This window comes from Anthonomus grandis, chromosome 1, assembly GCF_022605725.1.
Source record: "Anthonomus grandis grandis chromosome 1, icAntGran1.3, whole genome shotgun sequence".
NCBI classification, from domain to species: Eukaryota; Metazoa; Arthropoda; class Insecta; order Coleoptera; family Curculionidae; genus Anthonomus; species Anthonomus grandis.
This window is the reverse complement of record NC_065546.1, coordinates 54,186,868-54,200,701: the sequence shown is the minus strand read 5'-3', so window position 1 is coordinate 54,200,701 and position 13,834 is coordinate 54,186,868. Positions and strand designations below refer to the sequence as shown.

At 34.9% G+C, this 13,834-nt stretch overlaps 1 protein-coding gene across 1 annotated transcript in view; it reads right to left on the bottom strand.

Moving 5' to 3' along the window:
- Nucleotides 1-434: 434 nt before the first annotated feature.
- Nucleotides 435-13,834, bottom strand: part of LOC126739598 (two pore potassium channel protein sup-9) — a 40,380-nt gene continuing 26,980 nt past the window's right edge. Inside the window, exons 5-8 of the mRNA XM_050445358.1 lie at nucleotides 9,135-9,339; nucleotides 8,905-9,078; nucleotides 8,683-8,849; nucleotides 435-732 (exon numbers count right to left, since the gene is read on the bottom strand). Coding sequence (XP_050301315.1) covers nucleotides 600-732; nucleotides 8,683-8,849; nucleotides 8,905-9,078; nucleotides 9,135-9,339 — 679 coding nt within the window. The 3' untranslated portion in view covers nucleotides 435-599. The remainder of the gene's footprint in view (nucleotides 733-8,682; nucleotides 8,850-8,904; nucleotides 9,079-9,134; nucleotides 9,340-13,834) is intronic.

The following is a 13,834-nucleotide window of genomic DNA, read 5'->3' as shown; positions in this document are numbered from 1 at the left end:
CTGATATATTAGACCCTTTTACACATTTATGGAAACTGATTATAATTAAGATTACACATAGTCAGGTTAATATAATTATTATATAGAGATATGATATTATAATATAAATTGATTGAAGCGGCGTATTATAATAGATTGCAACGATATATATTATATTTAAAAAACAAAACAATATATAACACTAAAATCAAATCGACGCACGACGTATTTAAATAGAAAAACTAATTTCTAAATCAGTCGGGATTTTTGTTGAGCTGTATCCACTGTAGCAGAAAAATGGCTTTTTTTCAAAATTACAATTATTATTATCATAAGAATTAATTTGTTATTTCCGTATATGTTGCCGGAGCGGAAAAAAATGTTTTATTCTGAGCCCCTAAATGCGAAATTCTACTCAGGCACCATATATTATTATTAAAAAAAATTAACATGGGTTATATTACATTATTTATAATTCGTTTTATTAATACTTTAAGTTATCATAAATATTATCGCTAATAATTGTTTTATAAATAACTCGCGTTATTTCTAAAACAATTTCGGCGGATTATTCGAATAACTTAAATATCACATTATTGAACGTAGGCTGTGTGAGAAAATCAAATCGAAGCCCTATGGTTGGGGTAAATCGCCGGCGGGGGCGGCACGTCCTTGTTGGGCAAATGGAGCTCGTGCATAGGGAGCACCGGCAGTAGATGCCTTATTTGGGTCGGCGATCTCCTTGAGGACCATCTGAATAATGAAGAATTTCAATTTTCTCTTTTTATACAAGTTCGGGTCTGACTTTAATGTTAGTTCTCCACAATAAACAACTTTAATGTCAGTGCACGTTTAATACATTAATTATCTCTCAATGTCGTTTTAATCTTATCAAAAATGAAGTTTCATTCTTAAATATTATTGACGTGGCAATTGGAACTGTCATAAAATTTGAGATATTTTACATGGAAACACATTAGCCGATTTTCAGCGTTGAATTGGTAAGAACCGCGGTTACTCTTTTGGTTGACAGCTTTGACAGGTAAGTGTGACATATTGCTCTCCTACCACTTATAAATTCTGATTTAAAGAAACAGTCGCTGAAATGAATTGGTTATTAGGAATTAAGAGTTTATGTTTTTGTTTCTTCTTTTCTATTTGATTAAAAAATTAAGTCAAATTTTTTGATTTTCCAGAGCCTTAGCCACTCTTTTCTCTCGAACAAAAATGCTTTTATTGGATCTAAAATAAATTATGCATAATGGTTGTTTGCGACTTTGCTTTTTTTATATTATAAACAAAATGTGTTCTTGAAACTTTTATAAATAATGGACTGTTTAGAAATGCTAATCTACCAGCACGTGCGTTTTTGTGTATTAAGCATCTTCTTTGTACCAATACTGACGCCACCGCCGTTTAGAGACGTGATTACATTAAAATAAGCTTTTTTTAATTCATTCGCATTTTACATTTTAGACCTGTAACTTCACTCCATAATTTTTTAGTTTTTAATAAATAGTTCTTAGAAAAAATTGGAGTGTTATTGTGTTTTCCTTCTTTTTAAGAAGAAGAGGTTTAAAGTGAAGTATAATACATATAATACCACCCCGGTAATATTCATGGTCCTTCGAGCCGGATACCAGAAGACGAATCACTGGGTCTGGAAAATTGTTTTTTTGTTCAACCTACAAATTTAAGGGGTTGAAAATTTGTACCAGTACAGTAGTGAGTTACAGCGGCCGCAGATAAGAGTATGGTTTATGGTTAGCGCCGATTCTTGCTGTTTTGGAAACCTGTATGGAAATTAGACGTCACAATAATTACCAGGAAAAGGGTAATGCGTGAGTAAGATCTATTTTGTGATTGTTTTTAAACATTTAATTGTGTTTTTGTTGCAACTTGCAACTTATTTATTTTGTATTTTTCATACTCGCACGATTTTTTATTTTATGTTCCATTTATTTTATTGTTTTTTTATTTTTGAAATTAATTGCTGATTATACGTAAAATGGACATACTAAAAAGACAGCGAGGCGCTATAAAGGCAAGCTTAACTAATTTTTCTAAATATGTTGAAGATAATTTCAAAGACAAAAGTGATATCTCTAATACCAATATTATTGAATTAGAATCGCGAATAAATAATATTGAGGGAAATTTAATGCAAAAATTTTGTGACATTCAAAATAAAATTGAAGCTTCTTGCGATGACAGTGATTTAGAAAAAGAATATAAAGAAATGTGCGATTTTGAAAATAAGTATTATTCTTTATTAGCCATTGCAAGACAATATTTGTATGAAAATAAAAAAGTTGAAAACGTTGAAGAATCCGCGAAATCAGAATCACATATATCTTGTAAAAGAGATTCCGCTCTATGTAAAACTTCCGGACATTAACTTGCCCATTTTTGATGGAGCGATCCAAAATTGGTTAGAATTTCGAGATATATTTGATTCACTTATTAATAAAAACGAGCATTTGTCAGATATTCAACGGTTTCACTATTTAAGGGTGGCAATTAAAAATGAGCCTGCACAAATCATTTCCACTCTAGAGTTTTCCTCCAGCAATTATAATTTAGTGTGGAAATTGCTTGCAAAACGTTTTAATAATGATAAAATGTTCATTCAAAATCACATAAAAAATATTTTTAATATTGAACCTATAAATAAAGAAGGTTCAAAGGGAATTAGGGCTTTAAGATTTTAAAAGGTTTTTAACATCAAGAGCAGAACTTCTTGATAATTTAGACCAAAAGGGTTATGATAGAAATTATAGTAATAGTACAAGGGGTTTAATGCTTGTTGATGAAAATAATTCTAATGAACCACATTTTAAGCAAGTGAATGGTAAAATAGCTAATTGCGTATTTTGTAAAGGTCAACACTATATACAAATGTGTCCTAACTTTTTAAAAATACCTGTAGAAAAAAGAGGTGAAAATATTATATCTTTAAAACTTTGCTTAAATTGTTTAAGAGCAGGTCATTTTAATAAAAATTGTAGGCGTCCACCCTGGAAAAAATGTCACGGTAAACATAATATTTTATTACATGTTGAAAAATCTAATTCGACAAAAACCCGCAGTGAAAATGAAAGCCATAATTCATCCGCTATTTCGCGAGCTGAGAATTTAAATATTATAAACAATAATTCGGCAAACTGCATGGTAAGTGATGCTTTGTTATCTACCGCGCGCATAAATGTTATGAATAAAAGCCGGCAATAAGCAAGAATTACGCGTTGTTCTTGATAGCGGTTCCCAATTAAGTTTTATTACTGACCGAACATGTAATATGCTTGGTTTAGATCGAGAAAATGTTAATATTTCCTTAAATGGTATTAATTGTTTATCGTCTAATGTAAAGTTTAAATGTAGCACAAGAATATATTCAAAATATAATAACTATTTTTCAGATATTTATTGTTTTGTAATTCCAAACATAACCGGCATTTTACCGGCATCGAGATTAAATGTTAACGAGTTTAAAATCCCAAATAAATATAAACTTGCCGATCCGGCGTTTTTTGAGCCGCAAGAAGTTGATATTTTAATCGGCGCCGATTTGTTTTGGAATATTGTGTGTGAAGATAAACTTTGTTTAGGTCCTAATTTGCCTATTTTGCAGAGTACTGTTTTTGGTTGGGTTGTTTCAGGGCCAATAGGTCAAGTTTATAAAAAGAATATAACGGGCTTAAGTTGCACGAATTTTAATAACGTTATTATTGATAAAGAAATTTCTGATAATTTGAAAAAGTTTTGGGAAATCGAAAATGTTGATCCCGCGATGAAGGTCCTTTCTCAAGAAGAAGATGAATGTGAAAGGCATTTTGTAAATAATTATACGCGTAATAATCAAGGCGCATTTGTTGTTAAATTGCCATTAAAAATTAATATTTTAAAATTAGGTAATTCATTTGACCAGGCGCAAAAAATATAAAGTATAAATTAATAAAAAGTATAAATTGTTGTATCATGAATTTATTCAAGAATATATTGACCTAGGGCACATGTCGAAAGTGGGCAACTCGGCAGATTTTAATTTGAGAAAAGGCTATTTTATGTGTCACCATGGTGTTTATCGCGAGGATGCTATAACTACAAAATTAAGGGTAGTTTTTGACGCCTCACTGCCAAGTGATACGGGTATTCATTAAATAATATTCAGATAGTGGGTCCCACTATTCAGGAGGACCTTTTTTCTATTTTAACCCGGTTTAGGCAGCATTCTATTGTAGTTTCTGCTGATTGTTCAAAAATGTATAGATCAGTTTTAATTTCAGCTGATGACAAACATTTACAACGTATATTATGGCGTTTTAGTTCTGAAAGTCCTCTCGATGTTTATGAATTAAACCACAGATATAACTAGCTAACGCATGTTATATCTGTGATTGCGTTAGCTAGTTATATCTGTGATTAAACACTTTAACGTATGGCACTGCTGCCGCGTCATTTTTGGCTATAAGGTGTTTGTTTGAGTTGGCTTCAAATATTGAGGATGAAAATCCTAAAGTTGCTGAGGTCATTAGACGTGATTTTTACGTTGATGATTTGCTGACTGGGGCAAACACGTGCGAAGAAGCCAAGTTTATAATTAAAACGGTGTTTGAAGTGGTAAATCGAGGTTGTTTTGGTTTACGTAAATTTTATTCTAATGACCCTAGCGTTTTAGAGGATATTCCGAACGTGGATTCTTTAACAAAAATTGTCGAGCTTGGCGAAAATGATGAGAAAAAGACTCTTGGCTTAGTTTGGTGTCCAGCCCAGGATACTTTGTCGTTTAATGTTAAACAAATTAAGGACTCATTTAAAATTATTTCCAAGCGTTTAATATTATCTGAAAGTTCTAAACTTTTTGATCCATTAGGCCTAATTAGTCCCATTGTGATTATTATTAAAATTTTATTGCAGAGCTTATGGCTTGAGAAATTGTCATGGGATGACCCGGTCCCATTACAAATTGCAAATATCTGGAAAGAGTTTAAATCCGAATTAAAATTTTTAAATGATTTAAAAATTACGCGTCATGCGCTAAGTAACAATCCCGCATATATTGAAATGCACATTTTTTCGGACAGTTCAGAAAAGGCATATAGGTCTTGTGTTATTTAAAATCTATTGAAGAAAATGGGGATGTGTCTGTTCAACTTTTAGTTCAACGGGGCAAACACGTGCGAAGAAGCCAAGTTTATAATTAAAACGGTGTTTGAAGTGTTAAATCGAGGTTGTTTTGGTTTACGTAAATTTTATTCTAATGACCCTAGCGTTTTAGAGGATATTCCGAACGTGGATTCTTTAACAAAAATTGTCGAGCTTGGCGAAAATGATGAGAAAAAGACTCTTGGCTTAGTTTGGTGTCCAGCCCAGGATACTTTGTCGTTTAATGTTAAACAAATTAAGGACTCATTTAAAATTATTTCCAAGCGTTTAATATTATCTGAAAGTTCTAAACTTTTTGATCCATTAGGCCTAATTAGTCCCATTGTGATTGTTATTAAAATTTTATTGCAGAGCTTATGGCTTGAGAAATTGTCATGGGATGACCCGGTCCCATTACAAATTGCAAATATCTGGAAAGAGTTTAAATCCGAATTAAAATTTTTAAATGATTTAAAAATTACGCGTCATGCGCTAAGTAACAATCCCGCATATATTGAAATGCACATTTTTTCGGACAGTTCAGAAAAGGCATATAGGTCTTGTGTTATTTAAAATCTATTGAAGAAAATGGGGATGTGTCTGTTCAACTTTTAGCTTCTAAAACTAAGGTGGCATCATTACAATCTGTTAGTTTACCGCGCTTAGAGCTTTGTGGTGCGTTGGTAGCAGTACGGCTGGCAGATAAGGTTTCTAGAGCTATTCGAATTAATATAAACAAAAGAATATTTTGGACTGATTCCACCATTGTGTTAGGTTGGATTAAGACGCCTCCTAATAAATTAAAGACTTTTGTTTTTAATAGAGTGTCTGAAATTCAGACCTTCTCAAGTTGTGACTCCTGGAGGCATGTGCCCAGTGAGTTTAATCCTGCAGATTTTTTATCACGAGGTGTTAAGTGTTCTGAACTAAAGAACTTAGATTTATGGTGGCATGGTCCTCCATTTTTATTGCAAAATGAGTCTTGTTAGCCAGATATGAATTCTAAAATAATTGTTGATCTACCTGACCAAAAGAAAAGTAAATCTTATTGTGTAACATCATTACTCGTTGATGAAGATGCCCATAATATTGTTGACAAATTTTCAGATTTACTTAGGTTAAAAAGAATAATTACACTAATGCATAGGTTTATTTATAATTGCAAAAATAAAAATAACCGTCGTACGGGTCTCCTATTAAAAGGTGAAATAGATTATTCTTTTAACTTGTTGTTGTGTACTATTCAGCACCAATGTTTTCAACAGGAAATCAATCAAATTAAATTAAGCCCAAATAAGCTTACGGGTAGACTAGTAAAATTGAGCCCATTTATCGATCAATTTGAGTGTTTAAGAGTTGGAGGACGAAAAAAAAACATCCTTTAATTTTACCTTCCAAGCATCCTATTACAAGGTTGATTTTAAGATATGAACATAAAAAATTATTTCATTGCGGACCGCAACATCTACTAGCATCACTACGGGAAAAATATTGGCCAATATCGGGTCGTTCTTTAGTCAGGCAAATAGTCCAAAATTGTATTAAGTGCTGTAGATATCAACCGAAAATTTTGCAACCCATTATGGGTAATTTACCTAAAGAACGATTAATACCTAGCCATCCCTTTGATATTGTAGGAGTAGATTATGCGGGTCCATTTTTAATAAAATCTCGAATGGGCAGGGGTGCAAAACTTTTAAAATCGTATGTTGCTTTATATGTTTGTTTTTTAACAAAAGCTGTCCATCTAGAATTGGTAGGCGATTTAAGTAAAGAAGCTTTTATTTTATCTTTGAGGCGATTTTCTTCTCGAAGAGGTAAGCCGTCTACGATATTTTCGGATAATGGTACTAATTTTAATTTTTTAAAGCCTGGAATAAATTCTAGGAGATCCAAAGATTGATCCTTCAGCTCAAGACATCTTTCTATCATTTACTAGGATACTCGAATGATTATATTATCAATTATCAATTTTACATCAAAACATGACTTCACTCAGCCGCTAAGTTTGGCAATAATCGGAACAGAGCGGTTCAATATGCTGTCTACAAATACTACAAAACATGTTTGACAACTAGACCAACCCTCGTTGCGATCGGAATACACTAACGATAATGCTGCAAGTGACAACTGATATTGCGTATCTGACAATGTCTCATTTTGATGATACGACTGTAATTTTTGTGCCACTCTGTCAAAAATGACAGTTTTAGTTCAGATTATCTTTAATGCTTTGGATAGTAGCTGTTAATGCTTTTACTCTTAGAACATTGAAAGGCCTTTCAATGTTCTAAGCTTTTACTATACAAATCAGAATCCTATTTATAGTCGCACTTTTATAGTCGCAATATGAAAAATTTTAAGTGACTCTTCACACTGTCAAAAACTCCTGATGACTCTAGTGCGACTTGTCAAAAGTGACAGCTGAAGTTTAATGCGTTTCGTAGGTCTTAATGTCATTCTTAAAGGCTTTTGGCATGGAAACTACGATCGTATTGTAAGGCAGGTAAATTTGACATTAAAACCATATGATTATAAAAATTGTTACTTCGCTCTGATACTAATGTCAATCTCCATAAAAATGATGTCTAATGCAATATTTAACTGTCAATATCATTTTATTAAGTGTCAAGGAATCTGGATCTGTATGTGCTACAACAGCTCAGACAGAAAAAAGAACTATGTTCTGTAATTAATATGTCACTTGTCAAAAGTCACAGTTGACGTCTAATGCATTAAATAACTAGCGACTAAATTAACGTACTCTTTCTCGTATTGTCATTTTATATTATCAAAATGAAATTCCAACACAGTCCTAGTTACAGCATGTGCAATCGCAACACAGCGGTTCAATATGCTGTCTGCAAAACATCTTCGACAACTAGGTCAACTTGGACTGAGAGCCAAATTTCAAACTGCAAGTGACAGCTGACATTGAGTATTTGTCGATGTCAATTAAATGCTTTTGATATATAAATCAGAGTCGCATTTGAAGAAAACTTAATTCGGGTTAGCAAAAAAATTTCTTATGTTTTTATAGTGACTATGTATGAAAAATTTTAAGTGACACTTGACAAATCAAAGATTCCTCATTGGCTCTGATTTAAGTGACACTTATTAAAAGTGACAACTGACGTTAACTCCATTCCATAACTGTTATGTGATTCTTAACCGCTTCTGGTATGTGAACTACGATCGAATTGCTTTTTATTACGTAAAAAAGTTGCCACATAGCAGTTCAATATGTAGTCTAGAAAAATTTTTGACAACTAGGCCCACACTGAGATAAAAAATCATTATGAGTTACTAGCCAAATGTTCGATCCTCGATTTTTTTTATTAACTACAAGAACGTTAAGCAAAAGTTCAAATGATTCAATATAGAAACCAAGTAATCCTACTAAGTAACTTTCCCAATACTGGCAACATCCCCGCTTAATGTGCTCATTGCGACCCTCATTTTGATGATGTTTTATACACTCAGCCATTTTGTTCAGTGACAGTGAACAAATCAAGGCCATTTTATTTAAATACCTACAAGTATTTCTAATTTTCTTACTTTCGCCTGTTATTCGTTGGAATGCACCCGCACGGACACGAGCAAACTGAGGTATCGTCAATATCCAAAGAAGTGGTCTCAGTACAATGAAGCCCCAGATGCCCACTTAAGATTGATCCGTTGGCAGTTATGACATCCCCGTCTAGTCTCACCGCTACAGCCATCGCCTATACAGTCCAAATAAAATTACTGCGTGTAAAGCTGTTCAAAAGCTGTACAAACCTGAATTGCTTGAGCTTCATCCCTCCTCTCATCCTCGGTGTTCATGGTGACGAATCGCAGTACCAGAAGATTTAAAGAGGCCGCCACTATGGCCAAACCGAACAGGATAAAGATCAAGGAGAACATCACGTACTCGGGCTTCTGGCTAAGGGCGTTGTCCTTTTGCAGAGCCACCTATAGATATACTATATTAAATGCGATTTTCTGAATATTATCTGGATATCCTTCACCATATCTCCAAATCCTATGGTGGTCAACGTGATGAAGCAGTAGTAAACGGAGTCAAAGTAGCTCCAACCTTCGTATCGGGAAAAGGCAGCGGCTCCCCCCAGGATCGTCAAGGAAGACAAGAACGTCACTACGCAGATCAGATCCAGTTCGGACGCGGTCGTTCGTTTACAATGGAGCGAGGATCGAACTGATCTTATTATCACACTAAAGAGGATTAAACAATCTGGTAATTTTCGGAATTATTCATATACCCGTGTGCAGGATGGCTAAAAACGGCGGCTATGTCGTAAATATCTTAAAAAGAGAACGGTCGGACACTTTTAGATTAGCAAGAGTATTATACTACCCCCATCTGTGATCCCTCAGCCAGGGTGGAACTAACCTCAAAAATTTTAAATGGAATAGTCCAGTTATACCTTGTTTGAAAGGTCTTTCGATTCTCTTTATGATTATACCTAATTTAAAGGAATTTACTTTAGTGGTTCTCAAACTATTGACTATTTTAACGTTTAATACAGTTTTTTGGAAAACCTGTGTTAAATGTTTTAAAACGTTTTTAAATTTTTAAAATGTTTTTAAATTTTTTTGGACAAACTGAATTAATACTGAAAAAGTGTTAATGATTGTATTCTTGAACTTACTTTTTAAACTCACTGTGTCTTAACTCTTCATAGTCTCTTAATATATCGTTCTTACCCTTTACAATTTCTTTTATATAGTACTTATACGTTACTTTCCTTCTTCACAACGCACTAATCACTAATTTAACGGCACCATCTAATATGTATGAACTTTCTGCTTTCCTCTTGCTTTTACCAAAAAAAATAAATTGTAGTAACACACCATCAGGTACCATGGCACGTTTAGAACTTCTCCTAAAGATGTCACCTACAGTGCTTGTCAACAACAGAATGTAAACAAATAAAAAATTAAAATTAAAAACAATAATAATAAGTGGAGGGTTTTTGATAAGTAATCAAACCCTGGGGCGTGTGCCTGTTACCAATTTTAAACCTTTGTAAGTGTACCTTATATTAATTTTTTAAGTTTTTTCTGTGTGTGTGTTTTGTTCGGAACTATTTCCTTAGTACCCCCTGATGATGAACACCATGTATCCGAAACATGTAGGGAATTTTAAGTTAACTAAATGTTTAATAAATAAGTGGAGGGAGACTGAAAGATTTTCATTTTACCTTAAACTGAATTAAATTCTTCGCCATTCTTTGTCAAAGTATTAATTTATAACAATTATACATAAACACTACTCCAACCAAATGCTGAAAATGGCCACCGTTAACCTCCAATGCAATAATACAATAAGAGGTCAGTTTAACTTGTTCACTGTGAAATCGGATCATTGATGTTTAGTTTATCGTGCTAACCAAAGTAATAGTCAAAATGGCTTATACCCTACAAGAGAGAATATAGAGATAGTGAAGCTATTTTTGCCAACAATCAAATGCATTTTGAACAGCGGAAATTTTCAATGAACGTGAAGAAAACAAACCTGCAAGGAAAGTATGTCACAGAACTGATTCCAAAATTCCGGGAAACAGGATCGGTGGCCAATAAAAAAGGGAATGTTGAGAAACCGGCAAGGAATGAAGCTGTAGAGGTTGCAGTTGGACATGTTAATATGGATGCTACACTAAGCACTCGACAGTTAGGTTCTGTAACTGGGATCATTTAAGTATACAAGAGACTCTAAAAACTCATGATTTCCACCCCCATAAACTAAAGCTGGTACTTAAAATAAATGAAGACGATGAGGATCGGCGCTTGGAGTTCTGTGAAATAACCAGTCAAAGAGCATTAAATAATCCCAATTATATGTTTAACATTAGGTCCTCAGATGAATGTAAGTTTTTCTTGAACGGCCCTGTAAACCGTCATAATTGCCGTTTTTGGTAGGACCAAATCCACACATTTATCACGAAGCATATATCCAACATCCCCAAAAATTAAACGTCTCGTGTGGCATTTATGGTGATCATATTACTAAACCATTTTTTATACCTAGTAATCTTGATGGCGATATATACCTCAGATTATTATATAGAAGAAGCTATTGATTCGGCAATAACGAACATTATTGAAAATACAATAACAATTAATACGTTGAAGGCGAGGTGATGTTTTAGCATTAGATGGTGCGCCTCCTCATTACTCAATAGCTGTCCACAATTTTTTAAATGAGATTGATCCTGGTCACTGCATTGGACGAAGAGGCTCTGTTGAATGGCCCGCGCGGTAGCCTGATCTTTCACCTCTAAATTTTTTTCTGTGGGGTCATCTAAAGAGTAAAATTTATGCTACCCAACAGGATTACATTTGAATGCCAACAGATAACTCCTGATATGCTGCGAAATGTGCGACGTCGATTTGAACAAAATCTGTATTATTCTATGGAGGTTAACGGTGGCTATTTTCAGCATTTGTTGGACTAGTGTTTATGTATGATTCATACAAATTAATAGTTTGACAAAGAATTGCGATTATTTTTATTAAGTCAAATCCATTAAACTAGGTATAGCGGTAAAGAAAATCGAAAGCCTTTTAAATAGACGGCGAAAACTCGTGCTCAACTGGACAGAGTCCAACGTCTTGCATGTCTCAGCATAACGGGTTCCATGCGGACGGCGCCAACTAAAGCGCATGAGACTCTGCTGAGCCTTCCGCCTCTGGACCTCGTTGTGCAATTCGAGGCAATGAGGACTGCGTACAGGCTATACGTCACGCAAAAATTTAGTCACGGGCCATACAGGAATGTCCTCTCCTTCTGATGATGCATGGTTCCAGTGACTGTGGACTGCGAGGGATTCGTGACGCACATTGCAGGCAGAGAGGAGTGGCAGCATTCCAACAGACCTGCATTGCTAAATAAGGGGACCATCTGGTACACAGATGGCTCCAGAATGAATAACAGAGCTGGATCAGGGCTTTGTGGTGGGATCCCACATACCAGTAGGGCATACTCGCTGGGGGAGCACGATACTGTCTTCCAGGCCGAAGTATTCGCTGTATTAAAATGCGGACAGAAAATCCTAAGCTGCGGACACCGCAATACAGTCGTATCAATATGCTCGGACAGCAGAGCTGCCATTAAGGCTATCACGGCCGCAAAGGTAAGCTCCAAGCTGGTACTAGAGTGCATAAGAGTCCTAAACAACTGGTACAGTTTGGCTGCAGGGTTCAGCTCGTCTGGATACTTGGCCACGCAGGCCATGCAGGTAATAAGGAAGCGGACTCTCTTGCCAGACTGGGATCCTCAAGAGTGCCGATGGGGCCGGAACCCGTAGTTGGTATCGCCAAATGCGTTGCGGTCGCGTCAATGACCGGTCTGCTGGATAAGTGGACCCACCGAAAATGGACTGAGTCCCCTGATATGAAACAGGCCAAAGCGCACATAGGTCGGCCCTCTGCCTGTCTCACCAAAAATCTACTACGCCTAAAAAGACGCGAAATTCGGCTAGTGACAGGTCTTTTAACCGGTCACTGGCACTTAAGAAGTCATCTGCATACTATCGGTATTGCGGACAACCCGGAACGCCAATGGTGCTGTGAGGATTATGAAACCGTTGAGTCCTTCAGACCAGAGAGCCTTATCGGTTTCTCTAAGGCCGTTGGGCTCTGGTAACCCCCGGTGGGGCATGACGGGTCCATCAGGAGACCTATATGCAAAACTGCCTTGGCAGCCCACTGTTTTGACAATTCAAGCCTTTTAAACAAGTATAGTCGCTTCGCTCCTATACTTTTGGTCCGTGGGGACCAGTTTGGAACCTCTAAGTCCTGTCAGTGATGGGCCTTAGAGGATTTCTTAAAACAAAACAAAAATTATCAGGTGTACCAACGTTTATATGCCAAGGAAAGAGATGACCAGTGGTTGGGGTATTATGCTTCAAAGAACCATAATTTGTTATATAGTCGCGTTGTGTTATATTTCAAATATCTGTCAAAATATATTAATTGTATTCTAAATTAAGCCTGAGTACCAAATTCCAACAGAATCGGACCAATAGCAAAAAAGTTACGGTAGTCACGTGACCTTAGCTGAAACTCAAATGTCAGTTATCTGTCATAATTTATTAGTTGTATCCTAAATAAACCATAAATACCAAAATTAGAGAGAAGTTCCCATAAGGGTCTATTTATTGAAATAGAACAAACGGGATTTTACGTCGATTTGTTTTAATTTTTCTTTTTATTTTGAAAAGTAATAGTAATAAAATATCAAAAGAATTGACAGGAGGAGAATGAGAAATAAAAGAAACCATCAACGAATTGAATCGAAGCTATAGAAGTCGAGATATTAGTAAAAATGTGGGAAAAACAAAAGGAAACTGGTTTTGGAAAACGGTATAATTTTTTTTTCTTAAAATGATGACCGACAAATTATAATGTAAGTCCTAAGTTGGCAATTTCCAGTAAAAAAAACCCAAGAAAAAAAAAATTTTTTTTGCTCCAAAATCGAAAGGGGTATAGCCATGAAAAATTGCGAAAAAATGGTTTTTATTTTTTTCTAAATAAACTATAACTCTGACAACTTTTTCTCTTAAACAAAAGTTCTAGGGAATGTTACGAGGTATTTGAATGTTAAAACTAATTGATTATAGCTATCACAGATTCGGAGAAAATTGTAAAAAACTATTAATCATAAATATCGAATTATCAAGAGCCCTATGGAAAAATTTCAACTTTT